Source organism: Vulpes vulpes, chromosome 15 (assembly GCF_048418805.1).
Source record: "Vulpes vulpes isolate BD-2025 chromosome 15, VulVul3, whole genome shotgun sequence".
In the NCBI taxonomy this organism is placed as follows: domain Eukaryota; kingdom Metazoa; phylum Chordata; class Mammalia; order Carnivora; family Canidae; genus Vulpes; species Vulpes vulpes.
Genome location: NC_132794.1, coordinates 51,401,184 through 51,422,231, shown reverse-complemented (window position 1 = coordinate 51,422,231; position 21,048 = coordinate 51,401,184). Strand labels below are relative to the sequence as shown.

General features: G+C 54.8%; 1 protein-coding gene across 2 annotated transcripts; it reads left to right on the top strand.

Moving 5' to 3' along the window:
- The first annotated feature begins 176 nt into the window (after positions 1–176).
- On the top strand, positions 177–19,762 carry SHF (Src homology 2 domain containing F). Of its 2 annotated transcripts, XM_025998371.2 has the most exons (7): positions 179–701; positions 9,784–9,925; positions 12,279–12,485; positions 14,041–14,181; positions 15,396–15,567; positions 15,712–15,831; positions 19,207–19,762. In XM_025998371.2, the coding sequence occupies exons 1-7, from the start codon at positions 201–203 to the stop codon at positions 19,391–19,393; spliced, it is 1,470 nt and encodes a 489-aa protein (XP_025854156.2). In that variant the 5' UTR covers positions 179–200; the 3' UTR covers positions 19,394–19,762. The 2 variants fall into 2 exon arrangements, with proteins under 2 accessions (XP_072594517.1, XP_025854156.2); XM_072738416.1 differs by lacking the exon at positions 14,041–14,181 and having other exon boundaries at positions 177–701.
- The last annotated feature ends 1,286 nt before the right edge of the window (positions 19,763–21,048 follow it).

The following is a 21,048-nucleotide window of genomic DNA, read 5'->3' as shown; positions in this document are numbered from 1 at the left end:
CTTCTCGTGTGTCCACACCCGCTGGAAGCCCACACCCCGCCCCTCCTCCCGGGCAGGGGGAGGTCGACCCTGATAGGGAGCGGAACCCCGCCCCTCCCTTGTTACCCACGAGCCCCGCCCCCCCGCCGCCCGGCGGAGCTCCGCCCCCGCCCCGCCCCCCGCCGGCCACCGAGCTCCCCTCGCTCAGTCCGGCTGGCCCCATGTTACTGAGCGGAGCTCCTCCGGCGGGCTCCGGCCCGGGGCAGCGGGCGCAGGGGAGCGCGGGGAGCGGCCCGGGGGGGTCGCGCCGGGGCGCCGGGGGAGCGGGAGCCGGCCCAGGCGGGGGCGGCAGCGGTGGGGTCGCCAAGTGGCTCCGGGAGCATCTGGGCTTCCGCGGGGGGGGCGGCGGCGGAGGTGGGGGCAAGCCGGCGCCCCCGGAGCCGGACTACCGCCCCCCCGCACCCTCCCCGGCCGCGCCCCCTGCACCACCCCCGGACATCCTGGCCGCCTACCGGCTGCAGAGGGAGCGCGACTTCGAAGACCCCTACTCTGGGGGGCCGTCCGGCTCCGCTGCTGCCCCGGCCACCCCCGCCACCCCCGGCCCCACGCCGCCCCCGCGCCACGGCTCGCCTCCCCACCGCCTTATACGGGTTGAGACCCCTGGCCCTCCAGCGCCCCCTCCCGAGGAGCGGATCTCCGGACCCCCGGCCGGCAGCGACAGGGTGAGTGCTGCGCCGGGCGGGGGTGGCCGGGGGAGAGGAGGTACGAGGTCTGGGGCTTTCAGGAGGGACAAAGGTGGCCTGGCCGGGGCCGGGCCTGGGCCCCTCCGTGTTACGGTTCCTGGAGGACAAGATCTTAATCCTTGACCCGGAGGCTCGGAGCCTTCATTCACCTTTGTTCAAATTCTCGACCGACTAATCTCGGACGTGCGCCCCAAACTCTGCTTCTGTCCGTGTTACCGCCCCAGGACTAGTGACCCTCTTCCTCGCGGGCTTTGCTCTCTTCGTCTCAGCCCTCCGCCTCGTCCCGGGGCCTAATCAGCGTGCTTTTCTCTAACGGTATTTGAGCACCCCCACCCCACGCCAGTTGGTGGCCTTTCTGCCCTCCGGGAGCAGCAGCTCCCTGCCCTTTGATCTCTGACCCCCTCCCCCTCCCCCCACCCTCGCCCCAGAGCGGAGGCAGCACAAAGCTCGGTTCCTCCTCCTCAGGGAGCCCAAGCATCCTTGCAGGTGCTGGAGCCCCAGGAAGGAGGTGAGGACTGGGGTTTCTCCCTGTGGATACAGCAGGAGCTGGCCTTTGCCTTACCCAGGGGTACTGGAGCCAGGTGGACTGTTGTTCTCAGGAAGCCAGGACAGGCAGTGTGTAGCTCTGTAGCTCTTCACCAAGGATACTGACCGCTGAGGTCCAGGCAGGCCCACAGCACTACTTACTTCCCTTGTCCCCCCAGGTGTGGGGGCAGTCAGTGTTTAGAACCTGTTGCCCAGAAAGGGCTGAGCTACTGAGCCCACTTCTCTTCTTTTGGCCTCTCCTTTCCCAGGTCCATTCTGAGGGAGGCTAGAGCCTTTGGGAGACCTGCAGGTGTGGGATAAAAGGAGACTTGGGCATTCACTGTTCTGGAGAACATTCACTGTGCCTCCGAGGCTTCTGGTGGAGAAGCCATCCCTTGCTCAAGCCCACTTCAGCCTCCCTCCTTGATAGCTGAAAGCCATCTCCATCCAGGTCCCTCTAGCCCTAAATTCCATGACAGTGACTCTGTGGGCTGTCCTGGCTCTGCTGTCCCCTCACACATCCCTGGAAGCTCAGCTCTGAGGCTTAATCCCTTTCCTCAGCAGAGAACACAGTTTTATTTGATTGGAGAGCAAAGTTCCTGTCTGAATCCATTGGCTCCAGGGTTGAGGTTTTCAGTGGAGAGAGCGCTGTTCTGCCCTATTTCCTGGATGAGAGAGATGTGTCAGGGTCAGAGCAGAAGCCTCAGGAATGTGAATTATTTTTTCCCTAGTTCCTGCCATGGGGCATGGCTGCCCCTCCTGGGCCAGGATCCTTAGCCTGCAGAAGGAGACTGTGCTATCATCACATGTCCTTTAGCTCCTCTCCTTCCTAATTGTCCCCCACTGTTGGGTGATGTGATGGTGGTAGTGGCAGTGAGGCAGAGGGAGCATTAAGCCTTGTTCTTACTATTGGCCAGTTAGTTTCCCTCTCCCTGACCACTGCCCATTGGCACATGGGCCTGAGCTATCCCTGGCATTCCTTTCTGCAGTCTTGGAATGGCCTAACAGGCTTGCTCCCAAGTCATGAGCTCCTCTAGGAAAAAGGACTGTTGTCCTCCTCATGTCTGTATTTCCCAAGTGCCTGACATGCTCGGCATAAAGAAGGGGTGAATGAAATACGTCCATTGAATGGTGACTGTCCATTGCTAGGGTGACCTGAAGGTCAGAGACTCCCTTAACAACAGCTCCCCTTTGTACATTTCCCCACAGAGACCCCCCCCGCCCCAAGGAAGGGGCTGTGTCCACACAACTGTGGTTGACCCATAGCCTCTTCTCACTGAGGGCATCCATGCCTCAAGCTGGGTTGGTACTGTGATCTGTGGGCTGTTCAGACCTTAGGGGCCAAGAGGTGTCTGACTCCTTTGTCAGCTGCAGGGACAGGAATGAAATCCAGCAGGATCTCCCAGGAACCACACAATCTGTGGTTTCTTTAGTGGGTGTGATGAGAAGGATCCAGGATGCCATCCAAACTGGCTCAGGGGCAGGGACATTGTCTCTGCGGGCCCTGACCTGGAGCTTCCCATCACTGGGAGAGGGTAGCTCCACTCATTTAAGAGCAGAGTTCAGGGGATCCCAGAATCTTCCCTTAGGAAGAGTCCAGGTCAGGTATCTGAGCCCCTTATTCTAAACCCAAGTGATGGCACATGCCTGCAGCACTCACACTGAGTTGCTGTCTCTGAATGGTGAGCCAGCCTGTTGAGCTGGAGTTTCTGTTCTGTGACATGTTTTGTCCCGATTCTCTCTGTTCCTCTCCTCTTAGCCACGCAGGTCTTCTTGGCTTGTTGCTTTGGGTTACTTCCTGAGGTGAGATGAGCTGCCTCATTTTCCTTCTTCTCCTGGAGCCCAGTGGCTGGTGCCGGGTGGGTCAGAGCCCTGTGAGAGGGCCTGGGTCATGAGGTTTGATGAAATGGGTGGAAATACTTCTGTAATGAGAAGATTGAGGGGAAATGAGCCCTGTGGAGAGTGACTGTGGGGGGCAGGAGAGATTGGGGATTTAGACAGGGCCCTGAGAGGCCCAGGGAGCTTAGGACCATTGGTGTCTCCCCCTGCAAGGCTCTGGCTACAGGCCCTCCCTTAAACCCACCACTGCATTTGGCACAGGGGTAAGGGTGGCCATCTGGGCAGGCCTGGCAAGGCAGGTGTGGGAGCAGCAGGAACCGCACCCTGAACCAGGCAGGCAGGGCCTCACCATCTGGCCACAGGAAGAACTCCCTCATGGTGCTGGGCCCTGTCTGGCCTCCAAGCCATACTTGGGCAGAGGGGTTAGGGCCTTCCTTGCTTTGCTCCCTTTTCTCAGACCTGCAACAGGAAAAACCTGGTCTAATTAGGAAAGGGGGATGGGGATGGGAAAGGGACCCTGATTGGATGAAGCTTTGAGCTGTCTGTGACCATCTGCACAGTGTGTCCTTTGCTTCTATCCTGCCAAGATATGCGCGCATTTGTGTGTGTGTGTGTGTGTGTGTGAGAGAGAGAGAGAGAGAGAGAGAGAGAGAGAGAGAGAGAAACAGAGAAAAAGAGATGCTGTGAACAATAAGACAAGCACCCTGTATGAATTGAAACTAGGGCTCTTATTTTTAGCTCATGGAGAGGCTGTTGGGGTTCATGAACCTCCAGATCGTGTACAAATATTTGGGTGCATGAGCATTTTTCCGGGAAAAGGCTCCCAGCTCCCAGATTCTTAGAGGGTTTCATAGGGCCCAGTGTTTTAAGAACTTTTATAAATAGGTACACATCATACATGGTGTCCACACGGAGTTGGATCCTCCAAGTCCAAATTTGGAGGCAAGTGAAAAGACTGGTAGAAAGAGAAAAGGGAAGGAGACACCGAGGGTGTCTGAAGTCCAGCAAGACATAACTGCCCTGGAGTTAGGAGGGTGGGTAGGGGCTGCTGCTGTAAGATCACAGGATCACACCTGTGCCAGTGTTTACTGAGGATTTCCTTATCATTAAATGACACTGGCCTGGACACTGAAAGGGACTTACCACCCTAGAAGACTTGCCTGTTTTGGTTTGGGTCCTTGCCTTTTTTGAGTTTGTTTGTTCTTGCTTGAATTTTCCTTCTTATGACTTCCACAGAGTCTGGAGTTCTGATCTGTTTATCTTGCACATGTCCTTTAATGGAGGCAGAGGGAGGAAAAGAGAAGGGTCCTAATGAAGGGACCTTTGTGGACTGGTTAGATCTCTTAACCCTTTGGGGCCCTGGCTGGCCATCTTTGCTGCCACTGGTGCTTGGCCAGGGGTGGGAAGGTACTACTGAGGCCTGCAACTACCAGGGGATTTTATGGCAGGCCTGTACACTCTTCCAGTGCTCACTCCTTTGGGAAGACATCTGCAGCTTGTTGGTTTGGCCAGTGACTCAGTGACACCTCGGTCAGTGCTGGCACTCCACCTGTTGGGAGCTGGCAACAGCTAGGGCCCCTTGGATCATGGGTGGGTGCAGCTGGCTGGGTCCTGGGGGGCTCTGGAGGGTAGCTGCTGCCCCCTCCAGCTGGGCCTCCCCACAGGACCAGTGTGATGTTAGGCAAGAGTGGAGGCAGAGCCCAGTCCCCCACATGCAATGGGCCTGCGGTTCTTCCACAGCCTGGGGTGCAGCCACTGGCTTCCTGGCACCTCAAGGTGCCTCGCTCTTTTGGAGCTGGCTTTGTGGCTGTCACTGTGAGCTCCTGGAGGACTCAGAAATTTAGTCTTTTTGTCTTTAATGATATAATGGCAGATAGTTATCTAGGACCTGCCTTGTGCCTGGTACCATTTGGAAGCAGCTGATATGCTTTAGACCAGTTGCTTCTGGCAACGACCCCAAGAGGAAAGTTCTGTTATTATCCCCCAGTTATATATAGGGAGACTGAAGCACGGAAACGTTGAGTCACGTTTGCATGGTTTCACAGCTAGTAAGTAGGGGAGCTGAGATTCACAGCTAGGCAGCCTGACTGCAGACCGCCTGCCAGCACCATGCTCTGGGACCACTGCACCTTAGGGGAGTCCTACAGACAGGGGACAACTAGTGTTCACTGAGCATTTGCTGATGAATGAGGGGGAGGAGACTCGGAGGAGGAATGGAGAGTGCTTTCCGTGCTGAGTTCACCATTTCCTGAACCCGAAGGCCAGCACTTGCCATCCAGTTCTGAAGTGGCCATAGACACACCTTAAGAGGCCGGTCAGTAGCCATTGTGTGTCTGTGATGTTTGAATGTTTTACAAGCATGACATTTCTTTGTAATTAGAAAAAGATAACAAATGTGTCTCGTGTGAAGAAGTTTCCATGGCAGATAAAATTGGGAAGGGCATTCCAATAAGTGGGAACAGAGGGTGCAAAAGTTTGATCTTTTGGAAAAGCAAATAGTATACCATTTCCAAAACTGACAGACTTTCAGCGGAAAAAGGATTTCACGGTTAAATACTTTGGAGAAATGCCGAGTTAAACAAAATTAGACAGCTCTCTTTGCTACATGAGTTCTCAGAGCCTTTAACATGCTAAAATGTATTTTAAATCTACGAGTAGAAAAGATGCCACATTTCCCAAATTCTCTGGAAAGTCTGCAGCAAGGCACTGAGAGTCAAGAGACCTGGGTCCCAATCTTGTCCCCACTGCTGCAATCTGTGTACCCTGCTGAGCACCGAAACTCGGACTTTAGTGTCTGAATAGGAGAGATCATCATCAGGACTAACATTTTTGAGCACTGACTCCATTCCAGCCTCTGAACTCAGGACTTTTACATTCATAGTCTTTTTTTTTTTATGATTTTATTTATTTATTCACGAGAGACACACAGAGAGAGGGGGGGGCAGAGACACAGGCAGAGGGAGAAGCAGGCTCTATGCAGGGAGCCTGATGTGGGACTTGATCCCGGGTCTCCAGGATCATGCCCTGGGCTGAAGGCGGCGTTTAAACCTCTGAGCCACCCGGGCTGCCCCATACACGGTCTTCTTCCCAATCCTACGAGGTAGGTATTAATACCATCCCTATTCTACAGGTGAAAAACCAGAGGCTTCCAAACATTAAATGTCAACTGAAGACATGGAGGAAAGGGGTGGTGGTAGACTTTGGGGACCTTGCAGAGCCCAAAGCCTGTGGCATGTGCTCCTAGCTAGCTCCCCTTGGACCCCAGGAGTTCCTGGCCCCAGGACCAGGACTGCAGGGGCCAGCTGCATCTGGTGTGGAAGGTCGCACTAGATGGTGGGCCTGCCAGCTATTGCGGGAGAGGCTTAGGCAAAAGAGAGAGTCAAAGCAGGACAGCTGCTCTGGGAGGGACACTGCCCATTTGGAACAGGCACAAGAGCCAGGTCTGGAGCCTGCCGGATGGCAAGAGGAAGGGGATCTGGTTGGCAGGAGGCCTGGGGACAAGGGGGCCTCTGAGCAGCAGCTACTTGCCTACTAGTTTGGAAGTATTTCAGCATTTCGACAGCATTCTGTCAACCAGACAGAGGGTTTGCCTAAATATTAGCCCTGGTTTTGGGTGCCTTCCCTGCCAGTTCTTCCCTTCTGCCCTTGAACTGGAGGCTTTGATCCCCATTCAAATCCCCCCATTCTCCTGACAGCCTGCTCCTGCAGCTGCTACTGGTTTGTCAGAGTGGTTGGAGTTGGGGATCTGAGAGTCCGTGTCACTCCAAAAGATAGAGTCTGAGGAGAGGGAGGCCTTTTGAGCATCCAGTAAATGTGCACTGAGCACCTACCTTGTGCCAGACCCTGTGATGGATGTGGTATACAACGGTGAGTACAGCAGTCAGGTAAAGGTCTCATGAACAATAAATCATGATAGAGCAAAGGTATCAGAAGCCTGCAGAGGCAGTTTTCTCTCACCAAGCAGTTTTGTCTCCTCACATGACCTGTAGGCCACTGGGAAGCCAGGCCTGGCCTCTAACAGGGATCCTATGGGCCCGGGGTGGGTGCCCATCTTGCCAACCTTCCCAGCAGGTGTTTCTGCTTCTGCTCCTGACTCCCAGCCCTGTGGGTGGCTCCTCTGGGTGACCTGCCCAGGGCGGGGGGCTAGGGTTTCCTGGAGCAGGGTGTGGAGTCAGGGATGGAACAGAGGAGCCATTGACCTGCCCACAGAGCTGCCACCTGGGTGCCCACAGGCACTGTGGGCTGGTACTTGGGAAGCCCGTGCTCGGCTGGGGAGGGGTCATGGCTCAAGCCCAGCCCAAGACTCCAGTGGGAATGGCACTAGTTTGGTGAGGGAATGGCTGGGCAGGAAGGGGCGGGTGTCTGTAGAGTTGAGGACCCTGGGGCTTGGGCCAGGTGCTTCTCACTGCGCAGCTTCCGGGGACTCAGTGCTCTCCCCCCATCTCCCCACTGAATTTGTTATGCCTTTTTCTTCCGAATAAACAAGGAAAAGTTTCCTTTGTCCATTCTTCCTGTTTTATGTGAACTAATTTAACAAGTATTTACTGAGCACTTTTAGGCACTGGGAATTTAGCAGTAAACATGGTTCCTACCCTCAGGAAGCTCACGGTCTATAGGAAGACAGATGATGAAACAAATATTTATGACACAATGTAATAATAGCTCAGCACAAAGGCACCTAACCATTGCTTGGGGGAGGATGGAAAGGCTTTCTGAAGAAAGAGAATAATCTAATCCAGGCAGAGGGAAAAGCTTGTTGGTAAGAAACAAACAGAACTTTCAGGTAACAGAGTGATCCAAGGCTGGTAGGGAGAAACCGAAGAGGAAAGTGGATCTTTAAATCCCTTTAACTTTGGGCTTTTTTTTTTTTTTTTTTTTTTTTGTGGGCATTACACCATTTAAGGATAGCATGTCTGTGGATTTGGTTACTGTTAAGTATCTGCCACTTAGGAGTGTGAGGCTGGGGGCCAGCTCCCAACTCCAGAGCCCCCTTGGTCAGGTGGCTGGGGCTGTGGGTGCTACTTGGCCTGAGAGGAAGCAGCTTGGGGTAGGAGTGGATTTCTAGAGAAAGGAGGACTAGGGGGGAGGGCTCCAAGGGGAAATAGGCAGTGGTCTAGTAGAGACATTTTTCTAGTACCTACTGTGAGCCAGGTGCTTATTAGAGCTGGAGAGTCAGAAAGGACAAAGAACTCTAGGCTAGGGGATGATCCAAAGGTGGGGATGGTATGACCTAAGATGGTGGTCTTCTCAGAAGCAGGTAGAGATTTGAGGGAGGTGAAGGAGCTGGGGGGCTTGGGTGAGAAAAGATGGAATGGTGGGAGCTGAAGAATGGAAGGGGGAGATGGTAGGAGATGTTGGGATGTGCTTCAGAGACCTCTAGAGGGGCTCACAGGGGGCCCCAAGAAACATGCAGGAGGGGTTTCTGTGGTAGGCAGTTTCCTTTCTCCATTTCTGCTTTGCTAGGGGTCCCAGATCCACTGACCCAGGGCAGGTAGTCACCCCCATAGCCTCCCTGCTCAACTGGCTCCCACAGTCCTGATCTGGCCCAGACCCAAAGCCCACACCAAGCACAGAGGAGATGTAGGAGTGGCCCCTCCTCATGCCGCAGGCCCCAGAGCCACCTCTTGTCAATGCCTGTCAACTCAGTGTGCCGTGCTTCCCCTGAGGTGCTGGCAGCCCTGGGCGGGCTGGGTTGTGTCTCCACCTCAGCCTCCCCCCTTCAAGGAGCCAATGCCCTGCTTGGAGAAAGGCTCTATTGTCCTCAGCTGCACCCCGCCCTGAGTACTTTGAGCTCCTCCTCAGGATGTGTGGCGTACTATTCAGTCATGAACCACCTGTGAGGGAGAAAGGGGCAGTGTAGGATATGAGGCCAGGGCACCACCTTTTCTGTTCCTATCATCAGGAGCCAGGGGCTTTCAGCAGAGCTCAAATCCTGGCTCTCCTCAGGGCTGTCCTAAGGTGGCCTCTTCTCCCTGGATGGCCAAGATGCCCACTGGTGGCAGGTTGGCAGCATAATTTCACACAAAGGGCACAGGTTCCAATCAGGTTCCTCCACTTATACAGAATAGTCTTGGGCATGTTGTTCCCTACCTGTCCTGAGCCTCCATTCCCTTAAAATGAGGATAATACTACTCACGATGTTGTGATGAATGTTCTGAGGATAAACCAGTAGAACTGTGCCATAAAGTGAGTATTTAGCTCTTTTCTTGATGGTCAGCAAATTTTTCTTTGTTCAGCATCTGGGAATGAACTTGTAGGCATAGATCAAGTTAATCTGTTTTCTGCTATTCCTCACTTGTTCTTTGAACTTCTCCAACACCTCTCTGAATTAATTCCCTCTGTTGAACCACCTGGTGTCAAATAACCTCTGTTGCCCTGTCTGGACTCTGACTGAGGCAGGCCGTAAGGCCCAGAGCTTAATCCGGGCCATTTAACCTAAGGGGGGGGGGGTGCCCCAGAGGCACAAAAGTAGCAGAAAAGAAAAATCTATCATTCTGTTGACAGCCTTGAAGGGGAGCCCTGCAAAGGAAGAGCCAGAGCTCGTCCCTATCCAAGCTCAGAGCCTGCTCTTGGATACCTCGGGCTCTGGATGTAGGACATTCTGCCCAGGACTCACTCCCATGGACAGAGCATCTAGGGAGAAGCAGAGCTGTCTCTCAGATGTCTGAAGCCTGCTCTCCTCACTGTCTTTCCACAGTTGGCAATCCTTGAAGACTATGCGGACCCGTTTGATGTTCAGGAGACTGGTGAAGGCCCAGCAGGAGCTTCAGGAGCCCCCGAGAAGGTGCCTGAAAATGATGGCTACATGGAGCCCTATGAAGCCCAAAAGATGATGGCTGGTGCGTGGTAGAGTCAGGGGTGGGGACTGCTTCCTGAAGCCTACGTATTTGTACAACAGGTTCTGGGACCCACAAGACAAAGGCTGATTCCATGATCCCTTTATTAGATCCTTGGAGACCATGGGTCTACCATGGACCACCTGGGGTCCTTGGCCCTTGCCTTCAAGAGGTTTTTTTTAAAGATTTTTATTTATTTGACAGAGAGAGAGAGCACACAAGCAGGGGGAGCAGCAGAGAGAGAGGAAGAAGCAGGCTCCCTGCTCAGCAGGGATGTGGAGCTTGATCCCAAGACCAAGACCAAGATCATGACCTGAGCTGAAGGCAGACACTTAACCAACTGAGCCACCTAGGTGCCCCAAGAGAGTCATTTTAGAAAAGGAGCAGTGACTTGTGGTGCCTAAGACATGAGGCGGTAGAGAAAGCCACACAACCAAGGGTCAGGAAGGGCAAGATAGTGGTATGGGCCAGAGGTCATGGAACCCAAAAAGAGAATCACTAGCTTTAGAGAAGGTGGGGAGTTTGAGATGATGTGATGTCAACGTGAGACATCTTTATGGCAATTGGAAACACATGTCTGGAGAAGCAGATGCAATGCACGTTATGCTGGTCAAGCCTGTCAAGGAGCAGGGGCAGAGAGCAATGAATAAGACCTGGTCCTGGGGAGCAGAGCAGAGGTCAGGAGAGGATCCAGGGAAAGAGCACGAATGTGGGTGATCAGAGAGGAGGAAAGGGGTGAGTCAAGCCAAGGCCCCAAGGCAGGATGAAAGGAAGGTTTGTTCAGGGGCAGATAGTTTTAGAGTTGGCCATATTGGGGAGCCAAGTTGAGAGAGGCCAAAAAGGGGCAGTGAAGGCTGGAATGGGGCATTTGAACTTGCTCCAAAAGAAGGAAACCAATATGGATTCTTAAGCAAGGCAGAAACAGAGCAAATACATTTTAAGGGGATTACTGAGGCTTCAGTGTACAAAACAGACTAGAAGAACTGGGCCTCAGAAAGATGAGTTAGCATTGGTGGACACTGTTGAGACTTTAAGGAGCAATAATTAACACTGCTTTCTTCCCCTTCTGAGCTTGGAGATCATTGAGAAATAAGATTAAGGAAACAGATGAAGATAAGAATGTCAGCTTTATTACTGATAAAGTAGATTAGGGAACATTACTTAGCTATCTCTCCGTGATGGGCTTCTTAATATTTCCCAGAAGCAAACTTGCCCACTCAGCCTTGGGCCATGCAGGACAGTTATAGGCCCCTTCACGGGGGGCAGGAGGAGAAAGAACCAGAAGGCAGAGCTGAGAAAGGGAGCAAGCATCCACTGGTGATCAGATAAGCTGCTCTCCTTTCTTGGGAGAGGGGCAAGGAGGCAGAGCATGGCCAAGAGTGTTATTCCATGGGGCTCATGGAAACGTGAGCTGATAGAGTGGAGGTCACCCTCACAGTAATCTAGATGTGGAGAGATGAGGGTAAGAGTCATCAGGTACTGGTGCCGAACAGATGGGATTTAGAGGATGAAGGAGGGCCAGGACTGAGGGAGAGCAGTGTAGGAGACAGAAAGGAAGAAAGTGGGGAGGGTGGCTACTCTATGTAGATTAGATGGGTGTTACCCCAAGGGGACCCACGAAGCCCCAGTAATTGTAGGTGAAATTTTGCACATTTTCCGGGGGAGTAGCTCCGTAGCTTTTATTAGATTTCCACAGGGGTGCATGATCCCAAAAAGAGAATCACAGAGCAGACTAGAAGAATTTCTGGGGAAAGTGGCAAGTTTGAAACATAAAAGTGAAAATCTTGATGGCAACTGGAAGTGTATAGGGTGCCATGAGACTGGGCAAGGAATGAGGGCAAATGAGACCAAAAGAGGGTCCAGGGAAGGAGACCAAACAGGGGCAATCAGAGAGGAGGACCACAAAAATGACTTATCAGAGGGGACAGTTTCAAAGAGGGAGTGATCAGCGGTGTCTGATCAATAAAGGATTTTCTGATTGTCAAGTGTATTACTTGGGTTGCAAGGGAAAAATTGGACCTGTGTAGCCAAGAGGAGGTGGATTAGGAGAAACCCTGCCTCAATTTCCAAAATGTGTAAGCCTCATTTCCCTAGCCCTTGCTGGCCATCTAAGAATCTTTTTTTCTATCTTTCACACTGGTGCTTCTCTGCCCCTGCCTCCATTGGATCCCATTGTTTTGGAACTCCAGAGGTGTTTTGAGGGCAAGGTATCCCGGATGTGTGGCCACTGGGCCTCTGAAGCCAGTGGCATCTCTGAAGCAGACTTGGTGGGTTCCTGAGGGAGGGTGTTGCCCGAGTAGCTGAGCCAGGCAGCCAGGGCTGCTCTTACACCTCCCCTCCTGCCTTGCCCTGGCAGAGATCCGGAGCTCCAAGGAGACAGCAGCTCAGCCCCTGCCTCTGTATGACACGCCCTATGAGCCAGAGGAGGAGGGGACCACCCCAGAAGGTGAGGGGACCCCCTGGCCTCGGGAGTCCCGGCTGCCAGAGGATGATGAGAGGCCCCCGGAGGAGTATGACCAGCCCTGGGAGTGGAAGAAGGAGCGGATTTCCAAAGCCTTTGCAGGTAAGCCCTGGTTGGAGAGGGTGGGTCTGCTGGGGCCTCTGAACAGCACTCCAGGCCCAGGGGAGTGGAAGGAGTGGACCCCAGGGGCCGTGGGAGGCCCAGGTACTGGGCTCCAGGGAGGTATAGTTGAGTGCATCACAGAGATTGGTGAATTGGGCAGTGTGAGTGCAGCACTGTGTGCAGGGTCAGGGAAGGGGCATCCCTCAGACACCAAGAGGCTTAGGCCACTTCCACCTTTTGGGAGATTGGATATATTTTAAATAAAGAAATTCCAAACAAAATGATAAAACTTGTGATATATGTTGAATACTCACACTTAACAAAAGAGGAAGGCATTTAACTCTCCAGACAATGAAAACAGCTGTGTGTAACCTTTAGAGATCCCAGCCCTGAATTAGGGAGCTACGTCTCCCAGTAGCAGGCTGTGCCAGACCGGTGGCGCCTGTGCCTCAGGGGGATTTCTGAGGAGCAGGAACTGGTGGGGAGAGGGAAGCTATGAGAAATCCCCCCTTTGCTGAATGAAGGGTAGGTTTCTCCTGTACCAAGCACCCCAGCGCCTATCCCAAGCCTGGAGTCCGCCCTGCAGAGGTGTGTGTTGGTGGCCTGAGTGGGTGGTGCTACAGCCTGGAGAGCCTGGAGAGTGCTTTAGTTCCTGGACTTGATTGAGTGAGAACATAAAGGATTTAAATGTCATTCAACTCCATCCCCACTTCCATGCTCCCCTCATCCCTCCTTGGGCAAGGGGCTCATCCTGGAGCTGGACTCAGCTCTCTGCCCTGTCCTCCCCACCCTGGCGGCCAGACTGGATAACCACAGGTTTCTAATTTGTTTCCTGTAACGCGTGCACCATTGAGGATGGACCGTTTATTTCCAGAAGTCTCCTTGGAGAATCAATACTGTTTGGATTGCTTAATGGGAAAATCTATGCTCGTCATTAGGAAACCTCGTTAGCAGTCCTGGAGCCGCCAGTGGCATCCTTCTCTTAATTGTCAAGGCTCAGGATTGAGGGTTGTGGGGGGTAAATTTCAATAAAATATCTGCCCCCACATCAGAGACTTCCTGACAGCCTGGAACTGGGCTGTCTCAGTCTTGCTGCCCATGACTTCCCAGGCCATGGGGAAAAGGAGGAAGAACAGCAAGTCCGAGGGTGCCAGAAGGCCATGAGAACCTGGGTGTGGTGCTGGGAGGTGAGGGCAGCTTGTTGTTCCTCCTTTCCTCCTTCCTGGTCCCTCTGGGCCCTGGAGGCTTGTGAAGGTTTAAATGAAGGGGACCCACACGGCTGGCAGGGCAAGACTGCATCCTATTTGCTATCTGTGCCTCCCACCCTTGGACTAAGCTAGCCTGGTGTGATCACCGTGGCTCCGTCCAGCCCCCTGATGGTCCTGTTCCCCCTAAGAAACCACCCTTGCCTCTACTCTGACCCTCCTCCTTTCTAGGCTATCCTGTGTCCTGGCTCTGGGTTTTGGTGTCTCAACCTCTGCCTCTCTCTGTCTCTCTCTCTCTCTCTGTCTCTGTCCCTGTCTGTGTCTCTTCTCCCTGCTGCTACTGGCTCCAGTTGACATTAAGGTCATCAAAGACCTACCTTGGCCTCCACCCGTGGGACAGCTGGACAGCAGCCCCTCCCTGCCTGATGGGGACAGGGACATCTCCGGTCCAGCCTCACCCCTCCCTGAGCCCAGCCTGGAGGACAGCAGCGGTGGGTCCTGTGGGAGCTTCTGGCCAGGGTCACAGGTCCCCTCACCCCTCAGGCCCTGTGGGCTTGGGTTGGAGGAGAAGTGGGGCAGGGTTTGGAGAACCTGGGAAAAATCTCCCTCATCCTGGAGGAAGAGAAAGGGCACAAAGTACACATCCCTCCTTCCTCCCAAAGGTGTGAGGAAGAGGTCTCCCACAAAAATCCACTGTTTTAAATTCACTTCTTTGCATACGACTTTAATGCAAATGACTCTTGGGGTGGGGATGATGATAGCACAGGTGTCTGACTCCTGGGAGTAAGGGAAGGGTCTAATCCTTACATCTGGTGACTGAGAGACAGATAAGGGCCTGAAAGTACTAGAAGGAGAGAAAAAGCCCAAATAAGGAGAAAGGAAGCACTGAACACTTAATCTTCGTTCAGTTTTGTACAGAATGGGCAGCCAAGGGCTTGTGAACACTGTTTGTACATTTATGCCTGAGCGAGGCGGGGGTGGGGTGGGGGGTGGTATTTTGTAAATACAGGATGGAGGAGGGTCTCTATTGCCTGTCCATGTGCACTTGCACCCATGTGGCCCCTTAGCTCCCTCCCTGCCTCGTGCTGGCCCAGTGGTCAGGCCTGCCCTGGGCCAGGAGGGCAGAGCTGCCTCAGCTGGGTTCCTCCGGGTGGGGGCAGGGAGCCTGTGGGCAGCGACCTTGGGGGTGGGGGGGAGGGGCGGGGGGGGGCTGGTGGCTTTGGGCAGGATTAGCCTGTCAGGATGGCACCAAGGGGAATCGGATAATTGTTCTCAAATCAATAAGTCATTTCTACAGAATGGCTTGGCAGGGTGATATGGAGAACGGTAATGAACTCTGAGGAGGAGAAAGAAACAATATTATCAGCGGTGAAGCCACCCGGAGGGGGAATAGAATAGGGGAAGGCAGGCAGCTGCTCCACAGGGAGAAGTTTAAGTGGTTTCTCATGTTGCTCCTGTCCCCTCTCTTCCCACAGTGTAGGGACTGGTAGGCACAGTATGGCACAGAAGGGCTGAGCCCCACCCCCAACCAGGGAGTGGACCCAGGACTCTGTCCCCAGAACCAGTCAAGCCCAGGAGCATGTCCCACCCTTCCAGAACATTCCTTTGAACCCCTTTTGGCAGAAAATGGGGGTGGAACACTGGTTATTCTATAGGGCTCTATCTCTGGGGTCTTCAGAGTCTATGACCAGTATATTCCCCACAGCCCAGTTTGAAGGATCTGAGAAGAGCTGCCTGTCACCCGGCCGGGAGGAGAAGGGGCGGCTACCTCCCCGACTCTCTGCAGGGAACCCCAAGTCAGCCAAGCCCCTAGGCATGGAGCCCAGCAGCCCCTTGGGGGAGTGGACAGACCCAGCACTGCCTCTGGAAAACCAGGTGTGAGTGTCTGTGTCCAGCTGGGGACTCTTTCCCCTCCCTTCCCCTCCCGCCACTGGCTTGCCTGCAGGGGACACCCAGAATGGGTGGGCCTGGACAGCGAGGGACCCAGCAGAGATGCCCCCCTTCCTCTCTCTTGTCCTCAGCTGGTACCACGGGGCCATCAGTCGAACAGATGCCGAGAACCTGCTCCGGCTGTGCAAAGAGGCCAGCTACCTGGTGCGCAACAGTGAGACCAGCAAGAATGATTTCTCCCTGTCCCTCAAGTGAGTAGGGGTGGGCCAACTACCCGTGTTAGGCAGGATTTGCTTGTCAGGATGGCGCCAAGGAGAATCCTTGGGAAGAAAACAAGCAGGACAGGAGGAGACTCCAACATTCTCCCCATGCCCAGCCAAGCTGGGGAGAACTCCATCCCCTACATGCACATTTGCTGATTCTGGGCCAGGCCCTGGGGATCTGGAGTGGTTTGAGGCTCAGCTCCTGATCTCAAGGAGCCTAGAGTCCATTAGAGGAAACAGTCAAGCTACAGTGTCCAGCTCAGAAAGTTTCTGTCACTTACTAGCTATGTAGCCTGGGGACTCCTTAACTTCTCTGGGCCTCATTTTTCTTATTTATAAAATGAGGGAATAATAATATCTACCTTATAGGGAAGGAAACCAATTATGGTTTCTCTGCTCTCTGCACTACCTTATAGTGAAGTAATACATGGGAGGCACTTAACACCATGTTAAGTGCCAAGTAAACTATCACCGTCATCTTTACTAATGGCAGTACAAGATGTTCCTGAAACACAGGCGAGGAGATAGGAACTTTGCCTGAGGGGAGGCTGGGGGTCCTGGGAGGGGGTGGAGTAATGGACACAAAGCTATTGTTCACTTGGAAGAAGTGGGCAGGAGGTCTGGGTGCTAGTGGCTGTTAACCAAGTTTTAAGGGATCCAGGAAGAGGAGTGGGAGGCAGGGCACTCCCTTCCCATCAGCCTTCGTCCTAGGTAGCAGATATATACAGACCAGCACTGATTTCCTAGGCCATTCCGGCAGAATGGCCAGTCCTCCCCTTGGTACCTGGGAGTTCTGCCCCTCCACCCCACATGGCAGCCTGTCAGAATGGTACGTCCATTCACAACCCCTCATCGCTACTGGGACGTCTTACCACCTCCTACGGCCTTTCCGAGGGGCATTAGAATACAGGTATACCCCCACTTCAAACAAATGCAATATACAGAAGTTTGGGACTATTAAACAGCTACATTTGAGGATGATTACTCAACTTCAACTAAAAGATCATGGGACAATGCCAGTCAACCTAAATTTTATTCTTGGGCTCAATAAAACCAGCCAAGTGACCCTAGGCAAATCATGTAACCTCTCTGGGCCTTGGTTTCTTCCTTCACAAAATGCATTGATGGGTACTTCTTAGGTTTCTCGTAGCTCTCATACTCTGCAAATTATCATAAAATCATAAAAGGAGCATTAGGAAAAGTCCATGTCAAAAATTTGATATAACACTAGGAATGTGTATTGCTTTAATAGTTAAGATTCATAGAGCATTTATGTGCCGAGCAGCGTATATACCCTCTCCAAACCAACTACCAACCTGCAAGATGAATCTCTTTTTTGTAGACAGAAATAAATACAAAGAGGTATGTGACTTACTCAGGGCTACCAGGTAATAAAGTGCCAAAGGCAGGATTTGGACCCGGCTCAGTGTGACCACAAGAACTACACTATTTCATTGCATAGCTCCACCTCTCATCAAGTCTGGACAGTCCAAGGCAAGGGTCTGACTCCCCGAAGGGAGCAGGGCAGGGCTTAGCCTTAGCCTGGGGAGTAAGCGGGGAGGCAGACCTGGATGCTACTACAGCCCTGGCAGATCTGGCCCCACTGGCGTCTGTCTGCCAGAGCCTCGTTTGCATATAAATGGCTTCTCTGAAATACAATTATGGTTTCTCTGCTCTCTGTAATGCAAGGGCTTTCACTGGTAATTAAACAGCTTCCTCCAAAAGCCATGTTAGCTCTGGCCCTGCGGCCCAGCTAGTCCCACCCAGGCTCCTAAGGGTTGGGCAAGGACTCTGCTTGGGACTTTGTCCCAAGAGGTCAGTTATCCAGAAGGAGGCTTGTTGCCACACTGTTCCTCTTTTGGCCAGATCTCTCCCTCAGGGAGAAGATATAATGCAGTTTTTGGGAGAGGTGATTATCCCAAGTGGACTGTGGGTATGGGGGTATCTCCAAACTGTGAGAGAGTGAGGGAAGCAAGGCCCAAACTGCTGCCCACAACTTGGGCTGGGGCCCATAGGGTAAATGGGAGAGGGACTTCTCACTGCCTTCCCTCTCTGCCACCCCCAGGAACTGTTCATTTTCCTCCAGCCCTTAGCTCCTTTGCCCAGGGCCTGTGTGGTCACTGTCAGCCTCAGCCGTACAGAAGAAGGATGCCTGCCACCCCCCCAAACACACAGCTTGGGGCCCCCAGCAGGCTTTAGGGCACTGTATCCTGGGGCAGGGGAGGGGATTGGAAGGGTGGGTGATAAGGGCCTGTTTTTTCCTGCCATCCGTTTCTTCTCTTCAGTCACCCACTCTCCCCCACTCACTTACCTATGGGCCTAGGGAAGTGGGTCCAGTCAGAGGCCTCTTGATACCCAGGCAGGGGAGGGAAGAAATGAGGCTTGCCCCTCACTGGCCCTAGCTCCCATACTGGTTTCTGAGCCCTGCACTTGTCTCCAAGTAGGCTCTTGCCAGGAGAGACAAGTATGCAGGCTTCAGGGCCCCCCAAGCACTGTGTCCTCCTTGCCTGTGGTAGCTGGGGCAGATGCTGTTCTTGCTGGGGCCCCACCCCCATGCTTTCTCTCTAAGAGGGTGTCCAGACAGCTGGGAGCTGGCCAGAGCTCTGAGCGGCAGGGTCCTTGTCTTGTGGGCAGGGCCAGGCACTAATGTCGATTTCCTGGATTGTGTCAGGGAGATGGGAGAGGCAGCGGATCATTTCCTCTCTGAGGGAGGGAATGGAGTTACAGCCTCACCAATGATGTCATTGCAGGCTGAAGGGATAGAGGAGCTGGGGGCTTGGCCCAAGGCCCAGTTAGCAGGAGGGTAAGGGGATATCCCCAAGACAAGGCAGTTGAGCCTTCCCTGATTTGGGAGGGACTTCCAGAGCAGCTCCCGCCCTCCCCTGGTTTCTGCAAGAGAGAACCTCAACCGAGATTCACTTGGGTATCACATCTATCCACACACGGTCTTGCCAAGGATGCTTGTGTCTCCACGTGAGTCACCAGGTGTCCTCCCCCACAGCTCAGAGATGAGGAGGGTAAACCAGCCCTGGCCATACAGGCTGGAGGGCACTGGTGTCTGGGTCCCAGGGTTTGGGGCAGGGAGAGTGGTTGGTTGCTAGAGTTTCCACTTGCACACACCCTGTACACACACACACACACATCTGTGGCACACCCAGTGCCCTCACCACACAGCCAGTGCCTACCGTTACCTACTCACAGAAATCCCCTCTGCCTCCTCCATGTTTTCTGGACTGACCTCCACCTTCCCTAGTCACCTCCCCACACAGCTGGCTAGGAACAACCACGCTTGCTGCAGGGGTGGAGGTGGGGAGGGGGCTGGAGGGGGCCCCTACTCACCAGGGTGTCCTCTCCTCTTCCCAGGAGCAGTCAGGGCTTCATGCACATGAAGCTGTCCCGGACCAAGGAACACAAGTACGTGCTGGGCCAGAACAGCCCCCCCTTCAGCAGCGTCCCTGAAATCGTGCACCACTACGCCAGCCGCAAGCTGCCCATTAAGGGGGCCGAGCACATGTCCCTGCTCTACCCTGTGGCCATTCGGACTCTGTAGGTGTGGGGCACGGGCACCGTGACGAATCCTGGACCCGGCCCTGCGCCCATCCCCTGGCGGGGGCTGTGGCCCTTCCCCTCTCCCGAGAGATCGAGTGGAAGCTGGAGATTCCTTAATTTATTCTAACGGGGACGGCCTGCTGGGGCCTTGGAGTAAAAGGTTGTGTGGGGCCGGGGGCGGAATCCCGGAGAGGGGACGGCCCCTGCGGGAGCCGCTGGTCTCCCGAGGAGTTTTAGCTCCGCGGCTCGTCGCCTTTCCCGCCGCGGGCGCCCAGTGGCGACCCCTTCTCCACCGGCCCCTTCCCCCTGGGTCAGTGCGGGGCGCCCTGGCCATCCCTCCGCCTCCCCCTACACCGCCGGCGGGCTCGGGGGAGGCAGAGCCCCGGGATGGAGGTGGCATCGGGGGTGGGGAGACGGAGGGGAGGGCTCGGGCCGAGGGAACTAGCGCAGTCCCGGGCCGCGCCGGCTCCCGGCCAGATGCAGTAAATAAACCCGGTCCTGCCAGGCACAGCCGCGTCCGCGCCTGCAGCGCCGCCCCGGGCCGTCGGGGAAGGGGGCGGCCGAGCGAGCGCAGGTTCTGTTTATAAATCAGCTCGGGCGCAGACACGAGCCGGCTGTGAAAAGCACTCTCGAAGCATCAGGTTCCTTCCTTTGACGAGACGTCAAAACATCCCCGCCCGGGCCCCGCGCCCCCCCCGCGCCCCCTCCCCTCGCGCCTCCCGGGAGCGCGTGCAACTTCCTGCCCACAGCCCTCGCGGGGGGGCGCGGAGAGACAAAGAGGCAGCGCGCGGGCGAGCGGGCGGGCGGCCCTGCCACGCGGAAGCCGCGGAGCCTGCCGCGCCCCCCCATTCCCCGACCGTGAGTCCGGCCCCTGGAGACTCGCAACCGGCAGGTCTGGGCCCGGATCTCCCCTCCGCCCGGGGCTTCGGGCTCCCGGCCGAGCCTGGCGGGCGGCTCGCGTGTGCCCCCTGCTGGCCGTGCGCTAGCCGCGGGGCGCGGGCGCCGGGCTCCAGCCGGCCCAGCGACGCCCCAGCCCGCGCCCACAGCCAGAACCCCGCCCCCCGCCCCCCGCCCCCGCCAATGCCCGCTGGGCTACGGGTCGGAGCTGCTGTCAGCCCACTCCAGGCCCGCGCTCCTGCTCCCACGGGGCTCCCCGTGGGCTGGTACAGACTTCCGCTGCCCTGGGAGCACATCTGAAGGCCTCCTTACAGAACCCAAACCTGCAGTGTCAGTCGTGGGATTTGGGAGTCTCTAACGCCCTGGCTATTTTATTGAAATCCAGGATCTATGATCTGACACATGTAAGAATTCTGTAGGGACAATCGAAAGGCTCACTTGAAACTTAGACATTCCCTCAAAGAGGGTTGCCCTATCTTTAACCTGGAGGGTATTCAGTCACTTTGCAGATGAGAAAACAGGCTCGGAGAGTTTAGGTGATGTGCTCATCCGGCTCCTTGCTTTCATCTCTTTACCTGGAAGACCCATGTAAGCACATGGTGGTCAATTCCTGTTGTTCAGAGGTCCTGGAGCAAGCCAGGAAGATTCTGGCTCGCTGTAGGCTCCTGCTCTGTCCTGCCACACACACCTCCGTTGTGCTTTGTGCCAGCTCACCTTCTCCAGAACTCCCACCCCTTTACTCTCTCTGCCCTTCCTGAT